Source organism: Brachycentrus maculatus, unplaced genomic scaffold (genome assembly GCF_059751285.1).
Source record: "Brachycentrus maculatus isolate JH-2025_06_01 unplaced genomic scaffold, ASM5975128v1 h1tg000344l, whole genome shotgun sequence".
Lineage (NCBI taxonomy): Eukaryota > Metazoa > Arthropoda > Insecta > Trichoptera > Brachycentridae > Brachycentrus > Brachycentrus maculatus.
In genome coordinates, this window is record NW_028281093.1 from 858,639 (window position 1) to 884,563 (window position 25,925).

The 25,925-nt window shown below is 31.7% G+C and overlaps 1 protein-coding gene across 3 annotated transcripts in view; it reads right to left on the reverse strand.

Annotated features, from left to right (window-relative positions):
* The window catches only part of tinc (transmembrane protein tincar), a 293,902-nt gene that overhangs the window by 28,434 nt on the left and 239,543 nt on the right, over positions 1–25,925 (reverse strand). For all 3 annotated transcript variants that reach the window (XM_088269295.1, XM_088269293.1, XM_088269294.1), the window contains 3 exons: positions 22,081–22,531; positions 18,848–19,066; positions 10,685–10,816 (listed from right to left, as the gene is read on the reverse strand). In XM_088269295.1, the coding sequence (XP_088125421.1) occupies positions 10,685–10,816; positions 18,848–19,066; positions 22,081–22,372 (643 nt within the window). In that variant the 5' untranslated portion in view covers positions 22,373–22,531. The remainder of the gene's footprint in view (positions 1–10,684; positions 10,817–18,847; positions 19,067–22,080; positions 22,532–25,925) is intronic.

Genomic DNA, 25,925 nt, shown 5'->3' on the forward strand with positions numbered 1-25,925 from the left:
AGAATGCAAAGCAGAGAAAAGTATTATCGATAAAATTTAGAAAGATGTGTTGAGAGGTTTGGACGTGTGCAACGGTAAAACAAATTTATGCGGCGAATGTAGTTGAAAAAAGGAGCAGGAAAACTTGGCATAATGTTGGTAATAGAAGAAGAAGAAGAACCAAAGAAAATTTGGCATGATCAAGTATTTCAAATACTTGAATGTGGTCAGGTCAGGAGTCGAAATAATCGGCGGGTATAAATGAGGAAATTCATGAATGTGGAATTGAATTGGTGTAGCGTTCGAAGCATCGTGTTGGTTAGTTAGTTAGTTAGTTAGTTTTTTTACATTATTTATCCAATTAAGGATAGCGAGAAACAGAGCAGTCATTCGAATAAATGGAAAACATTTAAGTTGCAACACTTGTATGCACTTGAAGAAAATGAAGTAACCGTTATCGCAATTCATCTAACCATTTTCTATTCCCTCCCTCACCCTCTCGTAGTAACGCAGAAATAAAGGGGTAGATTGCGGCAAAAACATAAAGAGTGTAGAGAATGTAGAGGCACGCGATTTAAAAAATACGATTTATTTTTTAAAGTGTTTCACAATTTGAGAGAAGAGCTTTATTTTAAATACGATATTGTGAAATAAATGCTGTCCAGTATTGTATTATAATACATTCTTTCAGAAACCTTATGTTGCGGTAGGGTGCACATATTGTATTTGTGAGCTTCTAAAACCTTTTTTCGCGGCGGTGTGAACATTATTTTTTAATTACCTTAAGTCTAAGTGACTCTGAAATCTAGCTACGGCTTATGCAACACCGCTTGTCATCACCCTAATCAGGCTTCAACTTTCATAGTTTCATAGCCTATGCCTACTCGTGAGTGGATTTACTCTTTATGTTTAAAGTTACTATAATTTCATGTAATTCATGAGTGAAAATTCTAGGCATAAACACTCGCTGTGTGCACATTTTTGTACGTTTTTGAAACCTTTTTTTGCGGCGGTGTACACATATTTGTGCGTTTCGGTTACCTTTAACTTGATATACAAAAAACACGTCTTAAAGGTCTTATTTATTGTCATGCTTTGCTGTATAGCGCATAGATGTCATAATAATATTATAACAAACCTTTTTTTTATCAAATTAAGTGGCAAATAATCTGATTTATTTTTTTTTGTAAATAATTTTACAAGAAGTTAGTACACGACACGATCCAAATAATTATTATTCTTTTCACTGATTGATGCGACAGTTACTTTATGGCATGTAATATCTATCCATTTTTAAGCTAAGTTTTACTTGGAAAATACCGATACAAAAAACGTGGCAAACTTGTATTAAAATTTTCCATTCTGATCTAGAGTTAGAAACTCCCTGACTCTCACATACTACATATTGGTGACCACGATGTGAATTAATTAAGTATAAAGATGCTTTTTATTGGTTGATAACGCTGATTGGTTATACGAATGAAGAGAATTATGTATATATAATATAATAATAAAACCCTTATCCGCACCCCAATGGTGCATAGGGCACTCTGTCATATTAACGCAGTGTTATCTTGATCGTTTACACATGAAGGAAAGGTGATCAGCCCTCCGCTTCAGGTACCAGTCCATGGTAATATTGAATAAATATTACAGTGAAAAAATCACTTATATTTATTTTACCCCCCTTGGGAATCGAACCCGGGACCTTCAGAACGGTAGCCGAGCGTGCTGACCATTACACTACGGAAGCGGACGAATATGTATATAAAATATTTAATTTATAATAATGGCTATTTGTTACAAGTTTTCTTACGACAGCAATTTAAAAATATCATTTCCACTGGGTCGTATTATTTTCCTTGTCGGTTTAAGGGTGACTCGTACACTTCAACATGCATGAGAACAAAAAATCTCGCTATCATCCCCCAGAGAAGGGAAGAATTCAAAGACCATTATCATTTTTTTCTCCATTGAAACTCATATTGTTGCCTCTTCTTATCTGAACGCTGGCTCCGGTCCATTGTTTCGCCTGCCTGAATGCAGATGAGATAAAAACAATGAAATTGTGGAGAAGTCAGTGTGGTTTAGAGTTTAGGGAAAGAACCCTCCCATTTCGAGCGAAATAATTGCACCCAACTTAAGTTTGACTTTTGAGTTTGCGTCGGAATGTGGAAAATGAGTTTTTAAGTGTTTTTAAAAGATACTCACAGAAAAATGCGCACCGGGGTTGTAATGTTTACACAATCATTATAGCTGCACGTCACATTTTTATTAATTTATTTGAAAACTCATATCCGTTTGTTTTATATTAAAAAAATTACAGCTATTAAAAAAAATATTTTTAAAAGCTATTAAAAAAAATAATAAGAAGACGAAAAAACGCGATATTTTGCAAGATAGTAAACCATCCCGTTGCTTCTCAGCAGGAGTAAGCAGAGAGAATAGAACGGTCTTTGTCTTTGCAAACGTTCTTTGCCTCTTCCACATTAACGCACCAACCCATCAATACTCGATTATTTCGCTCCTGTTCTGATCATATTGAAGTATTTGAAATACTTGGTGATAAGTTTTTCTCGGTCTTTCTCTGTATATCATGTATTTAGATGTAGAAGAGGAGAAAGGCCAAAGAAATTTCAATAATTTTTCGTAAAATTGTATCGAAACAAATACGACTATTGTATTTTTATATATTTTTTTAAACAAAACCATAAGACACGAAAAACATTCAACATGTTAATTTACGTACCAGAAGTCAATGAATTTATGATCATACAAAGTTTTCAACGGTCTTCTTTCTGCTCCTATTTCCAACTTTATACATATTGGAACATATTCGTAAAAATACATATTTATTAATTTTTATTTTCATTTATTTTAATAAATTTACAAAAAAAAAATTCGATGTAATTCATTAGCCAGACATTTCTACTTTTAACATATCTTATACTAGTTACTATGCCTTTCCAAAAAAGGGACTAATCTTATGTCCTTTAAATGTATTTTATTTCTGAAAAATGCTTTTTTCCTGTTTTAAATGTTATTCAAATATTTTGATTCCCATATTATTTTTTGATATCTCATCAAAGATGAAGAAGAATATGGAAGTCTGGGCATTTACGGGGCTTACGACCGTCATAGGCTGGTTTAAGTGATCACTTTACACACGTGTAACATTCACCAATTCTACCCATTATTGACAACCACACTACTCAAATTCTTGGAAGTTCTATATATTGTATATGAACCAATTTAGAAACCTTGTTCATGAATCACTAGAACTTCACTAGAGACATCTATTGGTTAGATGTAAAGAAGCTTTTTATTAAGCAGAAACTCTTATATTAGTATGTGAGATCCGAATCCTGGATTATTTTGATTACCACTTTTTCAAAGAGGATGCATCATAAAAATTAAGCCTTAAAACGATTTGTATTGACATATAATTTACGAGTGCCGACAGAATGTCAAAGCATGTTTGATTTTCCTGTGCCTTTCATATTGATGACGCAATATATCCTGTATCAATTTCCTGATTTTGATTTACTGATAAACGGAAAATTCGCGACATTGCCACTGGCTTAACCTAGATTGAAAAGAACATGGCCCTAAGTGAGCCCATAAATTACGCATGATTTATGGTCCTATCACATACACTCCATAGAGCTTATAAAAAGTAAGCCTGCGGCAAACGACATAGGTAAAAAGAATTTGATTACGAATAAAAGCATAATACAGGGACGCAAACCTATGGCACGCGTGACAGAGGTGAGAAAAGAAAAAACAAGTGATTTTTCAAAAAAAGTTTAGACGGACAAAAGTACTACTGCTTGTATTCTGTTACGTGCTACCAGCTATGAGCCCGATATAGAAAAAAATGGCATCTTGCATTCAAAAACAAAAATCTCAATTAAAATAAAGTTTTAAGGGGTCTACATTTTTTTATTGGGTGTATTTTTTGTAATTGTAAAAGAAAAACACCACTCGAGTTTATTTTAATATAACGACTAGTTTCATTGAAAATCTACATTTGTATTTCAGTTTATATTTAGATCTGAAGATGGAAGCATAGCTTCCGAAGCTAGTCGTTATAATTTATAATGAAATAAACTCAAATGGTGAAAAAACAAGTGTTTTTCTTCTACAAATGCATCATGTTTTACCACGAAGTGAATGCCGAAACAATAAAAAAGTAGTGTATTTTTATCATTTTAATTTATTTTGCTATCAATAAGTACTTATATCTTTTCAAAGTATTATTAATGCTTATGCTAACATTTGATACATTTTTATTTCACGGTAGGCGACATATTATTCTATTGAAAAAAAATTGGCACGTAGGCTAAAAAGGTTCGCCATCCCTTGCATAATATATCTTACAAGGAATGAGATACTAAAAGAAAAAAAAAACACTCAAATCAAAGCAAAACATCAGAAACACGAAGGGGACTGCAAAGGGGTGAATGCAAAAAGCTTTTGTTTTCCCATTTAAATTCAATTATGTTGTTCTGCGTAAAAAAAAACCTTAAAACGTATTTAAATATAATTAATTTTGCAGGAAAAATAAAGGATCGTTTTGCCATTTTTCCTTCCATTATACTTTCATTTAAGTTTTGAATCCTGCAAGTCATTTGAGGATTATCGATAAAAGATGGTGAATGGTATACGTATTAGTGAAAAGATCGTATAAATACATTACTTAAGATTCAAACAGATAAATTTCCTAAACATTGAATTGCCATTAGTAGAATGCGTAGTAAAAAAGCGTAAACTGATGAAATTTATATTCAGAATCTTCATGATAAAACAAAAAAGTAAATCTATGTTGTTTTAACCATTATTTGCAGAAAAAAAACATTCATTACTAATTAAACAATTCCTCTAATTTATTTTTGTTTTATGTTATTGATACATTTGAAAAATAAAATAAATTAAAAAAATAAATAAAGTTAGTTTGTATATTTTTATTACCCATTATATTTATATAAAATAACAAGTTTATGGTACATATTACAACTATTATTATTTAAACAAAAATTAAAACAAATTAAGGGTGGCGCAAAGCAAATCATTAAATTTTGTTTTTAAATAACATTTTAACATAAAAAAAAATGATTGATGGAAATCTTTACTTAGACCACTACATTTTTTTCTGTTAAGTGTAAAATATGGTATCCGTCAAGTGGCTGCCGCCAGTGTTGATATACATTTGTGCCCATTTTATCAATTTGTTTGTATACTGAAGCTGTCTAGTTCACAAATGTCAAATATGATTGACGTACGACGCCATTTGGAAAAATTATAACATCTTCCCATAGGGTGATTAATTTTGCGCCACCCTGTATGTCATCCGTAGGGTGAAAAATCGGGTGTCTGATAATACGAAGTAAAAAAAACGTACGTAAATTAAGTAAGAGAATTTCTTTTCATAAATATTATTCAAATGTAACTTTGTTTTAAAATCACTACAAATATTTTGATTTAACTTTATTATAATGTCTACCGGTTTCGAAGCTAACCGCTTCTTTATCAAGACTGATTAATACTAAAACACAATCTACTTAACAAAATTCAAATTATATTGACGGTTAGACAAAGGAGCTTGGGTAGATCTCAAGTGGCTTTATTTTTTGTGATGATTAGCAGCTACAGTCAAAAGGAATCAGGGATGTTAAGTGATCGGAAATAGTCCAAATACTATAAAGGATTAAATACGTCAACGTTTTAAGAGACCATAAAAAACTTCTTGAAGTCGAAAATAGTGCTTATTGATTCCCCTTTTATTGAATACAGCATGGGGTGTGCATGAAATGGAATAATGAAGGTCATTTGCACTCGTGTGGGTGTTGTCTTGTCCTAAAGAGGCATCGATTGTATCACTAGAGCCTTGAAGCTATTTCAGAGACGACCCTCTTAGAAAAAATGGTATCGGAGGGGCGGAATATGACAACATCACGCCTGTCATACGAGGGCGCAAGCTTAATCGGGAGAAAACTGACACGAGCGAATATTTCTTAAAGAGAAGAGAAATTTCGACACAATGCAATTCAGTAAAAAGAAAAAGTAAAAAGACTCATCTAAAGTTGAAAATGATTGGCATACGTTTGTTGACATATGACAGAATTAAAAGAAAATATTTAAGTAAATTTATTATATTTGTACATTAAAAGCATTGTTAATATTGTGGTATGGTAATATAACACGCCCCTTACCATTTATCATTTAGTTTGTGTAATACCACTTTAATTAAAGTGGTATTACACAATGTGAACGATGAATAATAAGGAGTGTTAAATTTATTAATTTAAGCATTATATAACAAAATTTTGAATTATGTAGTTTTCATCATCCTTATGATGTTGGTTAAATAATAGTCTGCGACTAAATAAGAAGTTAAAAAAATAAATTAAATAAAATGACTCAATCGATATTGAAAACAAACTAAGATTGTATATTTATACGATATTTGAGATATTTTATTTTCTTCCATGTTATAAAATGAAGACTTATTAAAATATCATTTGAAAGAAATGGTAAATATTGTAGTTTTACGAAGAGTGATTTTGACATTTGAATAATCTTCAAATCTGTTTAAAATAAAGTCATTAGGTTTTTTACAGTAAATGTATACAGGAATGGTAATTTTTGCAGTTACTAAAAGTTCCATTACTATCTGTTCGTATTACAAGAACACGTTGTTAGAGCGTTGAGGGGTGAAAACGTTCCTATTGAGTAGCAAAAAGAAAACACCCTTAGTAGCTGACGTGAAATGCCCCAACAGAAGGGCAAAATCACAGATTCGAAGGCGACAAACTGTGCCGCGAAAGCCTTTACAACCCCAGAGAGTTTCTAGATAAAATTAATGCTTCCGTTTCCGCTCAAGACTTGGACGTGCACAAGCAGGGAAATGATTGCTGAATACGAAAAGGGGAAGTGTCAAAGGACGAAAAAATCAGGATTTTAAAGGAGCACAAAGACATTGTTGTTTAATGATGTTCCTTTGATACGGGACATTACTGTTGATCATCAATCAAGAAAAATAAATATGAAGGGCGAAGAAAACATTTAAAGTTAACCTAATTTATTTGCTAAATGTGAGTTTTGCAATGTTTACGTTGAATATGTAATTAATTTATGTAAATTTATTAAGCGCTCAAACGAAGACAGATACAGTTTAAATGGAAAAATTAAACATTTTTATAAGACTACTTTTTTATATAAATGAATGTAAACACGACTAGTTTTGAGAACATTTGTATTACTCAAAACAAGTCGTGTTAACCTAAAAACTACCGATTATTATTATTGTATAATTCATTAATTTTATCGCTTTCTCACATAATCGATTCCATCAATATGCCCTCAGATGTGAAAAAAGAAGGCAGATAATGTTTGTACATAAAAGTATAAACGAGAATTTAAATATTTTTTTTTGACATCAACTGACAAGTGATTACTTTACACACACACGTAACAGTTACCAATTCTACCCATGATTGACAAACTCACAACTCAATTTTTAGAACTCCATCTATTCACATTGATAAAAAAATAACTCCTGTGGAGGTAATCCGGATTTGTGAACAAGAATTTGGACAAACTCAAAATGTTGTGCATAAATTAATGTTTAAATGGCGTCCAACGAATGTTTTTTTAATGACAAAAACAAGACATTGGGCAAAAGTAACCGAACAACATGTTTACAGCTGTCATTTTACGTATCGTGTATATTTTTCATTCTCATATTTGATGTTAAAGTAAAACAATCGTAAAAAAAGGGGATCACTTTATTATCAAAACAAATATTTAGATTTCTAATATTGTAGATTTAAACCTCCTTTAAAAGCAAATAGTACTATAATATTTCTTAAACAGAGTATGGCGTACTGGATACGCAAAATGTCTGTATATTTTGATTAATATGCTTATCAATCCACTTAGAATCAAGTTTCAAGCTTTAGGCTTTATTAGCCTTCAGGCCGTGGGTCGTCCCTTATCTGAGGGTAGATCTAGGGATTGGTTTTCAATACATCCCCTTTGATTTACTCGAAATCTGTCTCGGAAAATACAGCTACGTCATATCGATACCCTAAGAGAAAGACGTCCCGAAAACTAATATAACCGTAAATTGGAGACGATAAACCTATACATCTGCGGATCTGTTGGGTTTATTAGGAGTAATAAATCATGAACGATATATTGACACTCGTAACGTAACACTTTATCGAAATAATTCATTAATATCATTTATTAAACGTTATATCGTTAATTACAAAAAAAAAACATTGAAGGACTGTTAAAAGTTCTACATTTTTAAAAGAAGTTATTGTTCAATAATAGGTAGGTTTATTTGGTTATCTTACTTGAAATCAAATCACAAATTACATTAAATTTGAACAAGAGTTTTAATCTTTATAAGGAAGAATATTTTAAATTATCAATCACTTTTTAAATGTTTTAGCGCAATTGATGCTTACACACTTTATCTCAAAGTTTAGGTTAAAGATGAATAATAATGTAAATGTGTTTGTATGTAAAACGTATTAAATGTTTTATATGCACAAATAAATATTTTCATAGGAATATTATCAACGAATGCATGTTTATGTTTATTTATCTTTGATTATTTTTAAATCATTGTATTTTATATAATGTACAAATATGACATAAGAACCTCAGAGGCTTGCCCACGTTACCACAATGTTAGTAATAAAAATAAAATAAATATAAATAAATAAAAAATATTCATTTTCTACCAGTATTGTTGTTATTATATTAGTTATTTATTAACAAAAAAAGAGCTCCTGAAAGAGCCTGAAAAAATGTCCCCCACATCCAGTAGTCCTAAAATAACACAGATATAAAGAAAAAACAATATCTTATGCTGAAATTTTTATATTTCTCGTTGTGCTGCAGTTCTGGATGATTGATGCGTAAACTAGGCATTATGTTAAGATTAAGGGTGACGTATATTTAAGGGTAGCTGACGTCACGAGTTTCGGGCTCATTGACTCTCGGGAGGTCCAGCCATAAATAAACTTAAGTTTCCCCGCTTCAGGAAATTACACAACAGTATATCAAGGAACTGCCTCAGCTAAGGTTTTGATTTCATTTGAAAACAGCGAATAAGATATACTACGTAGAAAATGATTAATAACCCCCTATTCGAATGACTGGGTGAATAAATCAATTGATAAGTTTACTGATTACATGGCATACCGAATTAAATGTTATTTATTATTTTTGCATTTTCTGGTAAAACTTGATTAAATTACAAATTTAAAAATTATTTTTTTACCACTTGAGTATAACAGTTTATTGTTGGGTAATATATCCAAAATTAAACAAGGTTATTGGATTAAATTCTACTTTTATTTACATATATAGCTCACTCCTTTTAAGAACGTCATAAATAAAAAACATGAGTTTTCAGGAAAACGTTTTTGTTTAAAAATATAATACAATGTATTAAAAATATAATCAAGCCACTTAATGAACTTTTTACTGTGCAACAGATCTTTTTCTCCATTTGAAAAATATATAGTATTGTATATTTTTAAAAAATAATTACACAATACCTTATCTTCAAAATGCAAAATAACACTTTTTGCCCTGTAGCGGGTAAAGACAAAGTTAAAAATATGCCTCCTTTGCTGGGATATAGTACATTTTCTGGGCATTCCAAAAACATGCACAACTGAAAATTGACGATTTTTGATTTATGACGTTCTTGAAAGGAGTGAGTGATATATGATAATATGTGACGCGTTTTGTCTTGTAAAGACATTATCAAACACTTATTAAGACATTTTGGAGTGTTAGATAATGTCTTAATAAGACGAAACGTGTCACATATTATCAAATATATGTAAATAAAAGTAGAATTCAATCCAATAACCTTAATTAATTTTGGATATATAACCCAACAATTTAAAATTGAATTCTATCAACTGTCTGCAGTTTGAATAAATTACAGTTTATTATATTCAAACCCGTAGATGGAAGCATCTGTAGCTTCTGACACTAAGCGTTAAAATATTATACTCAAGTAGTAAAAAACAAGTGTTATATTTACATATAATTCAAATCAAACAATGACTACTTTAAAATAAGTCATTAGTTAATTTAGTTTTTGGATTCGATCAATTCAATCACGCTTATCAGAATAAACAATGGGTTGCATTTTGCATATTTCTACCACATACTTTATTTTTAATTATTTAAACTTCATGTGCAGAAAATAAATAATTACATTGGCAGACTTATTGCTAAACAGCAATATCTTTCAACCAATCAAAAACGGACCAGTGATATTGGTCAAAACTTTTGATACATTATAAAGCTGTTTGCAATCAGAGGGTAGATAGTACTTGAACATTAAAAAAACATTACATTACAAAATTGATGATAAAAACGAAGGCAAATAGTTTAGGGAAGGAGGAAAAACTAAGGGATGAGGTTTTGATGGACAGTTTGGATTTTAATGACAGATAGTATATACTGTCTCAGATGATATTTAATGATTTAACTTTAAAAAAAACTAAGTTAACGATATATTAACGAAAAAAGTATACATTTTCTATTATACATTATCTCAATTGTGTTATTCGTTATATCTCTACTAATTATATTATTTTCCACAATAAAAATAATCAACACATCATATAAAATATTCGGGTTTGTAAGTTGTAAAAAATAAACATACCTTGTGGCAAGAATCCAGCTTCGATGAGTCTTGCTTCCATTAACAGTCTTGGGAGAAGCAGGCAGAAAGCTGTCACCAAGTGAAGAAATGGAGCCGTGGGTCCTCCATGTTGCCATAAGCTTCTTAGTACTCCTGAAAAAAGGATAATTGTTTAAGACTTCTTCATCTTATTGTAGGCCTTGCGGCCTGTTTTTAAGAGAGATTAGCCTCCTGCGATGTCGGTTCCCAGCTATCGACCCATCTCTTTGGTGGTTTGCCCGGGAGTCGTCTACCATAGAGTTGGCAGTACAGTGCGATGTGGGGAAGTCTGGATGGTTCCATTCTCCTCACATGCGCATACCATTGTCTCCTTCGTTGCCTTCCCCACCTAACGACATCTTCGATCTCGCATATTTCATTATCATTGTTATTGTTAAAGACTTAATATATTTAATACGTAATTGATAAAATATTAATGAATCAATTAAAAAATGTGTCCGGTTGTGGTCCTGTGGTTATTGTCGCGGGCTCTTGAGTCAGAGTTTCTCGGTTCGAACCCACTCTACCACATTAGTGGTCAAAAACAAGTGTTTAATTTTTAATAACAGACGCTTACATATCAAATTACATCTTCGATCTCGCATATTTCATTATCATTGTTATTGTTAAAGACTTAATATATTTAATACGTAATTGATAAAATATTAATGAATCAATTAAAAAATGTGTCGGGTTGTGGTCCTGTGGTTATTGTCGCGGGCTCTTGAGTCAGAGTTTCTCGGTTCGAACCCACTCTACCACATTAGTGGTCAAAAACAAGTGTTTAATTTTTAATAACAGACGCTTACATATGAAATTACATACGCACACTTTTGTTTTGTTTTTTAAAGTGTAAACTTTTATACACATTTCTGAATTTATTGGATTTTAAAATACAGTCCAATTATATAAAATTTTGATGTATTTAAAACCCTACAAAGTATAATATTCTATAATGAAACAACAACCTAATAGTTTTTTTTTTTCACTTTCATTTTAATTGATCTATAACTGGATTTCGTCGTTATAGACACCCGGTCGCTGAACTTATAAAATAAACGTGGAAAAAAAATATGGTACGGGTTTTATTATAAAAATATGGTTACATCAAGAAATGTTTGAAAAAAACTTTAAATCATAAGAGTGTTTGTACTGAGAAATTAATTGAAATAGCCAGGTGGGGAAAAATCACTAAATTTTAGTTGCAATATATTTTTAATTTTTAGTGACTGTAATAGGATTTCAAGAGAAATTCAAGTTTTTCTATTTTAAATTTTCGTACTTCGTGTGAAAATTAACAGTTTTTTCGAGATAAGTATTTTGAAACACCTACTATATTGAAGAATATCCTCAAAAATTAAGGTAGATTTTGTTAAGGGCGGATTTATAAGTTCGGCTTACTTTAAGCACCCTCTGACGGCCATAAGGCTTCCTTAATCGTGATCTCAGAGTATGCGGAGAGCTGAAACATTTCCCAACTAAGTCACACTTAAGACTTAATAAATTATGAAGCATCATACTTACCAAACTTCACTGAGACTATGCTATATAAATGGATATAGGTAGATAGGTCCCTTCTACATACATACGGCATTCAAGTGAGTATGGGGAGGATGTTATGACATTTGGTAAGCATACAAATTGTTTTCAAAAGTTCGGGCTTAATATATCATGGCATAAAGTTACTTTCTATCACTTAAATTTGTTCATTTACCATACTAATTACTGTTGTAATTGGCACAAACGGGATAAACATATATCGCTCACTCCTTTCAACAACGTCATAAATCAAAAATCGTCAATATTCAGTTGTGCATGTTTTCGGAATGCCCAGAAAATGTACTATATCCCAGCAAAAGAGGCATATTTTTAACTTAATATTCACCCGCTACAGAGCACAATATGTTGTTTTTGCATTTTGAAGAAAAGGTATTGTTTAATTATTTTTTAAAATAAACTAAATATTTTTCAAATGGAGAAAAAACCTTCAGGTTGTACCTAAAAAGATCTGCTGCATAGTAAAAAGTTCTATTGAACTTACTTATTAGTGGTTTGATATTTATTTTTAATACATTGTATTATATTTTTAAACTTTAAAAACGTTCTCCTGAAAAATCAAGTTTTTTGATTTATGACGTTCTTGAAAGGAGTGAGCGATATATACGTTTGTCCTAAATTTATAAAACTAACTAACTAGCTATCACGCTGCTTCTCCGTGGGTAGGAAGAGCGAAAAGAACGCCACAACACTATATCTTTGCAAAATTCCTCACATTTTCTACATTCATACATCTCTGGCCAAACCTTCTCTAATCACCTTTCTCAATTTGATCGATACTGAATAAATGCTAAGACTTCCAAATTTTTCTTCCTCTATGTGAAAATGTCAAAAATAATGTAAAAAAAAACTCTTGATTGGAAATAACCCAGATTTATGAACAGGTATTTGGACACACTCAAAATGTTGTGAACAAAATATTTTTCATAATAAAGCTTGGTTAATTTATGTATAATTTATGTTTACTCCATTCTTCTCTTACAATACTGATGTTAAAGAATGCTAAGTTCTATATACCTTTTTATACGGATTAAAACAAAAAGAGAAAGAAATTTATTTATTTATTCTTCGCAGGAGCTTAATTCCTTCAAAACTCGCTAGCATGTACCGCTCTCATTAGCACTAAAGCTCTAACTTAACTCATAATCCAGATTATACAAAGTCGTTCCCGTGGAGTCGCAAGGGGTCGAGTTTATCCTTTTTCAGGATGGAGCGTTGTACTTGTGCGATTCTTTACGTAATTGAGGGAAAGGAGATATGACGTACTTTCTGCCTGGCCCAAATGGCGCACCCCAAAACGCAAAGGCGGTCGCTCATAAATATTATGAAGTTGGTAACATTTTATGATGATAGATGATGCTCGAGTGAAGTGTTAGAATGCATTCAACTCTTTGGATCCTATTTGATACTGCAGTAAGGTTTTGTGCAGAAAAAATCTGCTTTTTGGTACAGAAATATATCTAAATAAAACACATAATTCGCTCACTCCTTTTGACAACGTCATATATCAAAAAACTTGATTTTTCAGGAGATCGTTTTAAAGGTTTAAGAATAAAATAAAATGTTTTAAAAATAAATATATCAAGCCTTTTATTGAACTTTTTACTGTGCAACAGATCTTTTTACGTAAAACCTGGAGTTTTTTTTCTCCATTTGAATAATATTAAGTTTATTTTTAAAAAATAATTAAACAATACATTTTCTGCCACTTACTGTAACACTTACTGCCCTGTAGCGGGTAAACATTAAGTCAAAAATATGCTTCTTTTGCTAGAATATAGTACATTTTCTGGGCATTCCGAAAACATGCACAACTTAAAATTGGCTATTTTTGATATATGACTTTCTTGAAAGGAGTGAGCGATATGTAAACATATAATAAAACTTACTATCCATATTTTAAAATCAATAAAAATATTTCCAAATACGTGTCTCATATTGTACCGTTATACACATAAAGCAAGGACAGATTGTATTTCAAAGTACTCGCATCCCTCTATTTTTCTAAGCAATGTACGCTCTCGGTTGTGAAGAGGTTAAGCCTTACAATGTACGTACGTAGCCAGAAGGGGTAGGGGTGTACTAAACTTTATGAATGAATGCGTAAATCCAAGGACCATAAAACAGGCACCGTTTCCCAATATGCAACAGCATTTGCTGCATAAGTTACCCGCTAGATGGGGGTAATGTTTCATTTTTGCTGCGAAAACAAAGTCCAAATAGAATTTAAATGAACGACGATCTTTTGGAAACTATTCTCGAGACCTCCAATAAATTCGGAATCTATTCAAAATTGTCCAATTATAAAAAGTGTTAAAATAACATAACATACATATCAATTCCTACTCTTAAAATACATTAACGATGAGTGATGATTTTTCGACATTTTTGTAAATTTGCAATAAATCGGTTTTTGTTTTTGTTGTTAGAAACATATGATTCTTATGAACAGAAAAAATGTACTTTTTTATGTATTAATTAAAAATCATACACGATAGCTTAACTCATTTTTTGTGTTATTTTATAAAACAAAAATCAAGAATTTTATTTAGTTATTTTTCAGACCTGATGATGGAAGTTTAGCTTCCGAAAATAGTAGTCATTAATATACTCAAGAGGTATAAAAACAAGTGCTTCCTTAATCATTTTAAAACTTATAGTTTGCACGCTCCTCCACTTGTCTTTACAGCTGATTTTAAATCTTTGATAAAGGTAGTCAACTTCCGAAACTAGTAAACAAAAGTCAAACAAACAGTGAAACAAGTGTCAAAGTAAATGCCAAAATAATAAATAAAATATATGTTTTAATCATTAATAAACACGTTTCTGAATAGCTCCCTTTGTATTCCTCGAATACAAATTACATTAAATTAATAAATCTATGTATTCGTATAAGTAATATGAATCTGGGAAAACACGCTGTCGAAGAATATTCAATTATCGTACTTGAGTCTTGAGAAATATGGAAATCGTTTGTGGAATCCATTATTTGAAAATTTTATTTATGAATGTTGAGAAAATAGTGCTTTTCCTCGCGGGAAAACCGAATTCAATAAGAAAGTGATTCAAAGAAATTTCTTTGAATTCGAATAATGTGATTCGATAAAAGAATTGTCAAGAAGTTGTAAATTCTCGATTGATAATAATCAAGAGACAATATTAAATTATATTGAAACGATGAATAACCTTCTGATAAAGTAATATATTTTTGATAATACTATATCGACGTGCCCTACGTAAAGTGCTCTAACTACATTTTTGACAATTTTGAGATATTTGGTGTATGTCATCAACTGACCGTTATCTACAAATATAAAGAAAAAAATATTTATAAAACAAATTACGCCTAGTTTTCAGGCGTAATTTAAAACGCTATCTACATCGAATTTTCGAAATGAACTGAACTCCTAAAACGCTAACTACTTAATTTTGAAAAAGCATAAAGATTAAAGACGATTGAATACATTATTTTATCGTGTTTTTGAATGTATAATACTAGTTTAATATTTCAGATAAAACCGTTAATTAAAAAATAATAATACGTTGAAAAAATCTTCTAAGCTCTCTCCTGTAAAGTAACAGATTTGCAGATAAAGTACTTTACGTAGGGGCCGTCGATATTATGTATACGCATTCGATTGCTTGATGTATTTAGGATGTACTATTTGAATATAAAAATAAAAACACTTGTATAAGACTAATTTTAAGTTAATTAATGTAAACAATACTATTATTTTTTGACATCTCAACATAGATGAAGAAGAACATGAAGGCATATGGGCATTTACGGGGTTTAAGACCGTTATGGGCAGGTTTAAGTGATCAACACGTGTAACATTCACCAATTTTACCCATGATTGACAACCACACTACTCTAAATTCATGTAAGTTCTTTATATAAATGATCCAATTTCAAATCGTTGTACAAGAATCATTAGAATTCTCACTAGAGACATCTATTGGTGAGATGAAGATGCTTTTTATATTGAGCAGAAATGAGAAACGCATGAAAATATTGTTTTCATTTTATTATGTGAGGTCCGAATAAGTTAAGTTATTATAGTTGAGGTCCGAATGTTAATAAACAATACTAGTTTTGAGAACAACATATGTTCTCATCAAAGGGTGAAAATATAAACTAGTCGTGTTTACAATTTATTATTATTTATTCTATTATTAATATATTATTATTAATAATTTATTATTATTATTATAACAGACACCCTACGGATGATATATTAATATTATAGGTGTCAGCACATGAGATGGAATGTCTTTTAATTTTTTTATATGAAAGAAGAAAGAAGTCTCAGCATTCCAAAGTTTACAATCAAGTATTTGGCTGGCTTAAGTGATCACTGTATATTTTCTTCAATAGATATTTCGCATCAAATTAAGACACCTATGAAAGAATGCAAGGCTGAGATTAGCATTATCGATACATTAAGAAAGGTGTATTGAGATGGTTTGGACATGTGGAACGCATGAGTAAGGAAAGAACGGTTATGATCATATTTATGAGGCGAATGTAATTGGAAGAATAAGCATATGAAGATCGAGGAAAATTCGGCACAATCGGATATGTCAAATACTTGAAAGCGTATTTGGGCGAAAGGGTTAGTTAGGAGTCGAAATAATCGTCGGGTATGTATGAGGAGTTCCATGAATGTGGAAGAGGCAAAGAATGTTTGCAAATATAGTATCTCTGCCTATTCCTACGGGGAAGCGGCGTGATGGTTAGTTAGTTGTACGTACAAAAATATATATTTATTATTTCTTACATTACCTTTATACAGGTAAAAAATATGTTAGCGGTTCGCCGGGCGTACATACCGCTTTCTCAATCAATCCCTTATACTGCATGAAATATTACCGTTCCTAGGCAAGAAGTTATTACACACCCTTACAGTGTCACGTGATCCATCCGTCATACTGCCACCCCCGAGAGAGGGGAGAAAGTCTTATGATAAATCTCCTGCAATATACCCGCATTGTTATCAGGGAATATTGCAATACACTACAATATGTTGTACGGTGAAGGAGTCTAGCCATCGAAAACACTTCATTTAGACGCGTATGAAAAATGTCGTTTCGATGAAAAATTGCTATTATAAGATATTATAAGAACATTACACTACGAAGGTGGGCTAAGTGAATTGAATTTATGGAACTGCTATGAAAACGCGATTAATTTTAGGTCTAAGTATATCTTACTCCGAGGAGTGTGAGTTATGGCCTTAGCAGTATTTTTCTGAAACAACTCCTTTTTGTTTGGATGCTGTGTCGAAGTTGGACTTAGTGTCTCTAAATTTTATCTGTGAAAACATGTTTCCTTACCTGTTCAATTCATTTTATTTTATTTTTCTTAAGTTAGCTTATATTACATAAAACAAACTATTTTATACATTTAATTTACTACATCTACATATATATTTACATTTCCTTACAGTACACAAAAAAACTTTTCATTCTTCATACATTCAGGCATCTCATCATACATTTTTAAACCTTTATACTTTAAACAACTTTGCGACTCTGTTTTTTTTTCATAAATGACAGTCTTATTTTGTCATTTTTTCTAGTTAAATGTTCATGGCAATTTTTGTTTAAAACTATTATTAATTAATTGATTGACTGACGTAATAAAACAAAATGTAAGTACTTTATTAAGAAGTTACACGTCTGGGGTACCTTTTAAAGTATTCACCTACCTACGACATACACACTTATCTCAATAGTTTTTCTACTTTTGGAAACAGTCCTGGAACGCTTCTTTTGTGATTTAATTTTGGAAATTGTCTCAAATCTCATTCCTTTAAAAGGAATGAGATTTGAGACAATTTGAATGAGATGTCTGGAATCTCATTCCTTTCATTATTTTGAGTTTGAGAAATAATAAGTCGGTTGGAGCAAGATCGAGTAGTGTCACTAGGGAAGATCGAATGTTTGGCCAAAAACTCGCGAGCTCTGAACCTTGAATGGGTTGAAGCCTTTTCGTGAGCATTATTGTTTCACCAGCTTCAATTGATTCGGCATAATTTTTAAATTATATCATACGGCTAAAGAGTTTACCTAAAGCCACCTAAATTTTTGTCAAACTCAAACACATTCTAGAGAGTAAACAGTTTCCAACCTGTCTAAAAAGCAAAACGTATGAATCCTGCATACTGCCAGTGAATACATACGCACTAAAGACCATGGCTCTGACATCAAAGACAGAGAAGCTCAAACGCACATAGCGATCCATGCTTCGTTTAAGGCCTGAGAGAGAAAAAAATGAATAAATTAGGAACACCACCAGAATAGCGGATATCATGGATCACGTAGTAAAACTCAAGTGGCAATGGGCGGGACATGTTGCAAGATAAGACCCCACAAGGTTGACCCCTGAAATTCTGAGATGGAGACCTAGGACGAATAAAAGAAGCGTCGGAAGACCTTAAAAAGATTTCCAATAACATAGCTAGTGTAGGAGGCAGAAACTGTCTGCAAACAGACACAGACCAATAAAATAGAACGATACGGAAGAGGCCTATATCCAGCAGTGAAGGACAGAAGGCCAAAAGAAGAAAAATAAGAAAATCTTACCCGCGTTCTTTGGGCGTCCAGCTCCCGGAAGAGATGAGGCCGGGCCGCGGCTGCAGGCGGTAAGGGCCGCCCCGAGCTTGAAGCCGTCGTTGGGCAGGTTTCCGGCGCGGAGGGCGGCAGCAGCCAGGAAAGGCGGCAGCAGCAGGGCTGCGCCGCCCAACAAGAAGGGACACCACAAGGCCTCGGGCGGCGGACTGGGCCACTCGAGGCAGGAGTAACCTGAAAAAATTAAAGAAATTTGTTGATTTTGAAAGTCCTATTTCCAAAATGATCATAAAAGATCGCTTGGCAGAGGGGCTCCTTGCCAAGATAGAATTTTCCATAACATGGGCTGTACGCTGTGCTTCCTATACAGGGCTGTAGAAGATTTTTAATTAATGTTTTACTTAGTAAATACCACTGTTACTTAAAATCTACTGTGACACGTGTTTAGATGCATTCCGCATCATTTTCAAACACCGTATTACAAACACTAAGTAAAACATTAATTAAAAATGGATAGATTTTACCACAAAGTGACTGCCGAATCAATGAATGAAACTGTAAAATATTACTAGAGTTGAAGAAAGGAACAGGTTTTTGGGTAATATATCCAAAATCAAACATGGTTATTGGATTGAATTCTACTTTTATTTACATATGTGATAATATGTGACGCGTTTCGTCGTATTAAGACGTTATTTTTAGTGAGTGTTTGATATACTTGATATGTATACAAGTATCAAAAATTAATGCAATATGGATGTTCAATAACGGTCAGAATAGTGAACGAAGTGAAAAGTGTATAAACTATCAAACTGTCACTAAAAATAATGTCTTAATAAGACGAAACGCGTCACATATTATCACATATATGTAAATAAAAGTAGAATTCAATCCAATAACCTTGTTTAATTTTGGATATATTACCAAAAAATTTAAAATGGAATTCTGCCAACTGTCTGCAATTACAATAAATAAGAGGAAGAGGTTCTGGAGTATGCCGGCCAAATACCATGGCGTAAACCCTGAGATGCTCAGATTTACATATCCCTGTTTCATATCAAATTTAAAAAATTGACATCTCATCCGTAGGGTGAATAATTAATAAATAATATTAATATTATTAAAAGATCAACTGGTCAAAATAGAAGTACCTCAAAATTTAAATGTTATTTCAGGCTCTGCCTTCTAAAAATATCTGTGAAATAATTCGGATGAATCTCACCTATGCTCAAAATGTATAATCCTAATATTTCTCAAATTGATACATTCCGATATAATGAGAATGGCAGCAATGATAAGGGAACTCAGGGTTCCATACCTATACTCCTATATACAAGCCGCTAGGAATAAATCTCTTAAAGGGAAAAGATATCTATCCCAAATATGAAAATTAATATTGTTGAAATACAATACATGGTACCCAGAGAAACTGATTTTATAATGCGATAGAGGTGCGAATATTTCCATAAGCCATACAGTATATTTACATACTCGTATATTGCCAATGTAAATAAATTTAATCATTATTTTAGCATTAGAAGGGATCCAACGATTAATATTTACCTTTTTACGAATTAAGTAATTTAATAAAATATCAAATAATATTACAGGATCTACCCACAAAATATCCAGAAATATGTAAATAATAAATGTTGAAATCCATTTAAACTTACGTTTCAAGTTATTAAACTTTTAATTGGAGGGTGTGCTGTAATGATCTCTCGGACAAATTGGTGACAAGCTGAAGAGTAATTAGATCGTTAAACTTTTTAAATTACAAGTCTGCAATTTAATAAATTGTCACAATTAAAGATCGGGCTTACCAACCTCCTAAGATCATATCCCATAAACTTATTTAATAAAAAAGGCATTAAGATTAAGGGTGACATAAAGGTTCGGTATATTCAAATTGCTGAGCCAAATTTATGACTCGCTCATAAAAGCCTTGAAAAGCGCGATATAAAGCTCATAGACCGATAGTAAAACACTCCCCTGGATTATGATTCTGCTGTAAATTTTTATTCTTACACTTCAAATGTAGCAATATTCAAATCCGATGAATTTAAGAAAGATGGCCCTATTTTAGTGGGCGAAGAGTAAAGAGCAAAAAATCATTTTTTCGGATTCGAATATTGGTTATAATGTAGTATGACATGAATGAAGAGTCTCATTGGGGAAAGCTTTTATATGGCAGACAGTCTTTTTTTGTATGCAAGATAGATGATAGATAGAAGGCAGTAGTGAACTCATATATAATATGTCACGAGATTGATATAGGAATTCAAAAAATTTCAATGGTGTAGTTGTTAATCATGGGTAGAAGTGGTGAATGTTGCACGTGCGTAAAGTGATCACTTAACCAGCCAATGACAGATCATAAGCCCTAAAAAAGCCCATACTTATATATTCTTCTTCTTTTATGTTTAAATGACAAAAAAATTCAAAAGTGAAGATAATCCAGATTTGTGAACAAGTATTCGGACACACTCAAAATGTAGCAAGAAATGTTATAACAAACCTTAAATGTAATAAATACAGTAAACCCCCCTTTAATGTTGAAATGGGTACCACGTTATCGGAGGAAACGTTTTAGGGTGTTAATTTTTTGAAATTTTAATATACATTAAAATTTCAAAAAAGTGATTAAAATGCATTTATACATTTTAATCACTTTTTTAATGACTGAATATAATAATATTACAATTAAAATACAATTTCAAAAGTTAATCCCCTATAACGTTGCCTTAATAACTCAGCTTCTATTTTAACGTTATAAGGGGTTAAATTTAGTTAAAGGACAATAGATTTATTCTGCAATTGAATATACATGACAATGAAATACAAGGTTAATTTACAACATTTTGAGTGTGTCCAAATATTTGTTCACAAAATCTGGGTTATCTCCAATTACAGGATTTATTTTCATATTATTTTTTAACATCTCATTAAAGATGAAAAAAAAAATACAAATATCGTCCTCATACAGGAGAAAGTGACCGAGTGCATTTTTTACAAAAACCTGATTATTGACTATTTGACATCTTACTTGCTTAATATTGCCCTGAAAAAAATCCTTGAAACTTGGAAGTATAATAAATTGACTTGTTAAAAATGACTAACTGCATTGATGTTTATTTTCTTGCCAAGCAAAAGTGACTTAAACGGCCCTCCTGAACATTTTACGTTTTGTTAGTTGGTCACTTTCTCCTGTACGACTACGATATATATATCACAAATAAATGACTTACCAAGAAATCGTCTGACGCTCTGAATGAGGATGTAAGATTGTCCCAGAACAGCTAGAAGTCCATACCAGAGTGACCAGAGAGAGTTGAGATGGGTTCCTCCACAGCAAGCGCTCTTCTTCTTCTTGCTACCCTGGCTGCCCGTCTGGGTGGACACGGCAACTAGGGGCTGCTTCTGCCCCAGCCCTTGACTCACAATGGTCGACTTCTTGGGGTTGGAGATCATCTTCTCTTGGGAGTTATTCATCAGATCGTTGTTGTTATCGTAAGTCATGAGGCTTCCAGTCAATGACATGTTGTTTTGGATCTCGTTCTTGTATCGTGAAATAATACAAAACAGTCGATAATAAATGTTATTCGGGCTCACGTTGGGATGTTATTTTGGTGTTTTTGTTTTCTGCCATACTTTTGTGGAGAGCTCTCTGGACTGAAGTAAATCTTCTGAAGTGACCTTCTGCAACAAAGAGAACACAATGTTATTTTAATTGGTAATAAACAACTACATTAAACGAATAAATGAACTAAGAATTGGAATGCCCATTTCCATAAAATACAAGAAAATAGACTGGCCCGAATTGCTCATCAAGAAGATCTAGAATTCTCTTGAAAAGAAATTCGGGGCAGTTTATTTTCTTGCATTTTTAATAAAAGTTTTACTTTTTTAAATATTTCTATTAATGGTATAAATTAACTACGTTAAAATTGAATTAAAAATGGATAGATTTCACAACAAAGTGATGAATCAATTAATTAAATTATTTTTTTGCTTTTTATTGACACGGTCATTCCAGAATTGCCTTCGCTGTCTTCCCCATTTGACTATATTTTCCGTACTACACATTTTCCGAATTTCCGAGTTCCTTATTCGGTCTCTTAACGTATTTCCTGTTATGCACCTTAATATCTTCATTTCTGAAATTCTTGGAAGGATATATATCAAAACAATAAATAGAAGATCACGTGATTTGAATTTTTTCAAACGAAAAATGCATTAAAAAGTATTATTTTTAAAATAACAAAAAATGAGAATTTAATTACTTGATGATTATAAAGTTATCGAGTGACACGTTGTTTTAGGCAGATTTCAAATCCTCCCATTTTAGGATGGGTAGGATAAAATGTACGAGTAATCTCTTTATTGTGGTTTAATATCCCTCGTCCTAATAACAATGATCATATTTCAGTGCTGTTTTATACCTCTTCTCGTATCATGTTCTCCTCTAGTCCCGTAATGTGCTAAAGCAAAGGGTCAATAACCTGGAGCACCGGGACTCGAGTTGCAAGGGAAATGGGTTCTACAAAGGAAACTTAGTACCTCAGTACTTGTGCGTTACTATACGTCGTACCTGCCTTGAAAACGTGTTTAACGTTGTTGCACGTAGTGTTATGAAACGTGGAATTGTGTATGTTTTGAGAAAACTTGTGTTATTACTAGAGGATGTTGAAAATACTGACATTTGAAGTTAGAACAATACAAGTGTTTTCCCAAAATATCGAACTTTTTCTATTAAAATATTGCAGCTCGACATTTCCTACAGACATTTAAGTGTTTAATTAATATCACCCAGATGTGCAAGACTGATAAAATTAATTAATTATTCTTGGAATTAAAGATCAATATAATACTGCTATTAGATGCAGTTTTCTACGCACTATTGAATGTAGAAAAGGGTTTGAAAATGTTTATTCTTGTACGCCTTACCGATTTCACAAATTTGGGAAATTTCGACCTTATAACGCGGTTGACACCTCAGTTCGAGTTTCAGTGTGCTGTGGGTAAGAATTAGAACAATTTGAGAGTCAAGTTTCCGCTTGAAAACTTTAACCCCTTATTCGAAATAGAACTCTTGAGTTGCACTTTTTGTAAACTGATTATTTATACCTCTCTTGGGAAGTAACCCTTTATACCTACGCAATAAGGAAGAACAAGCGTTGAACTTTATACAATTTACTTTCGTTACTTTCTAAACGAGCCTCGGCTTTGATAATACATACAAATAAACAGATTAAACTTCTTAATTAAGTCATCAATTATTTAACCGCAAAGGGTTTAAAAACTTAAACCTTTTATTACCGTCAGTGATTCTGTGCTTATGTTTCTGAATACAAAAAGCATGGTGATGGTTAAAGTCACCTCGAAATAGATGAAAAAGTTTAAATAGAATAATAACAAATGACTTTTAAGTGAAGAAACCCAGATTTAGGAACAAAGATTTGGATGCACTAAAAATATTGAACACAGTTAGAGTGAAGACCTAATAATAAGTCGTTAAGCTACTTTTATATGGTTCTAACTTCATAAAAAAATAATACATTTTTTTTAAAATTACAAGTGTCTTATTAATTATGCAACACTGTTTATTGTAGCCCTACATAGACTTAAACTTGTGTAAGTTTAATAGGCTATTCGTGAGTGGATTTACATTTTATATTGATATTCCTGATCTATTGCTATTTATACCTTTCGATGCCTCTTAAACACAATACAGAAGTTCAAATGACCTTCATTTTCCTATTTCATGAACACCCTTATAATCAATTTAATTAAATGGGGATCAAGAATTTTTGTATTAATTTTTATGTATTAATTTTAATTTATTATTAGATTAAAACCAATATTCTTAGCTTTTCCACTTTTTTATTTGACCAGCGACCGGGTTTCGTCGTTACCGACATCATCAGACTGGTGAGAGGCTATACAAATTGTTATGTTATATATAAAAGAAGGCAGGAGTTGATAACCATGATTTGATATAATTTTATGAGAAATTAATTTAATTTGAGTGAATTTAAGTATTGTATGATATTTAAAATATTTTTTATAAAGGTTTTTTTGTATTGAAAGCACGATTTTATATAAAGTTATAATAGATTAAATAGCTTAAATCTATTATAACTTTATATAAAATCGTGCTTTCAATACAAAAAAACCTTTATAAAAAATATTTAAAATATCATACAATACTTAAATTCACTCAAATTAAATTAATTTCTCATAAAATTATATCAAATCATGGTTATCAACTCCTGCCTTCTTTTATATATAACATAACAATTTGTATAGCCTCTCACCAGTCTGATGATGTCGGTAACGACGAAACCCGGTCGCTGGTCAAATAAAAAAGTGGAAAAGCTAAAAATATTGGTTTTAATCTAATAATAAATTAAAAATGCAATTCCATCACGAAGTGTCAGTGGATAATATAAATCTATTATTAATTTTAAATCAAACACAGATTTTTTGAGTCTACTAAGTTGTATTTTATTAACAAAAACACATAAAAAATTATATTGTGACAATTGTTTCGCCTTGTTAGGGCATTATCAAACGAATGCATTCGCCTTGTTAGGGCATTATCAAGAATTCTCTTACAGTTCCTTAAGACATCAAAGAATTTAGCTAATCATAATATTTTACTGTGAAACTATTTGACTTTATTTATGTGCATCAGACACTGGATTATACACCTTACGGATGATTTACCGAATTGTATTTTAGGCATCTCAGCTGAGACAAACCATTTTTGTTTTTATACGAATGAAGAGGTAATTCTGAGCTTTCTAGAACTTATTTATTAATTACATAAACATTTATTTTGACCCTCCTGAGAATCGACCTTGTGACCTCCAGCACGGTAACCTAACGCGCTAACCGCTACACTGTGTAAGCGGATATATGTAGTTATATTAGTCAATAAAAATCCAATTTTAAAAAAGGTGGGACATTAATATATTGTAACTTTATATCGCTTTTTGATGTAAATAATGTCAAAATAATAATGTTAAGTACTCGTACGATTTTTGACTAGACTAGGGATGATAATGTACTTGTAACATTTAATCCGAAA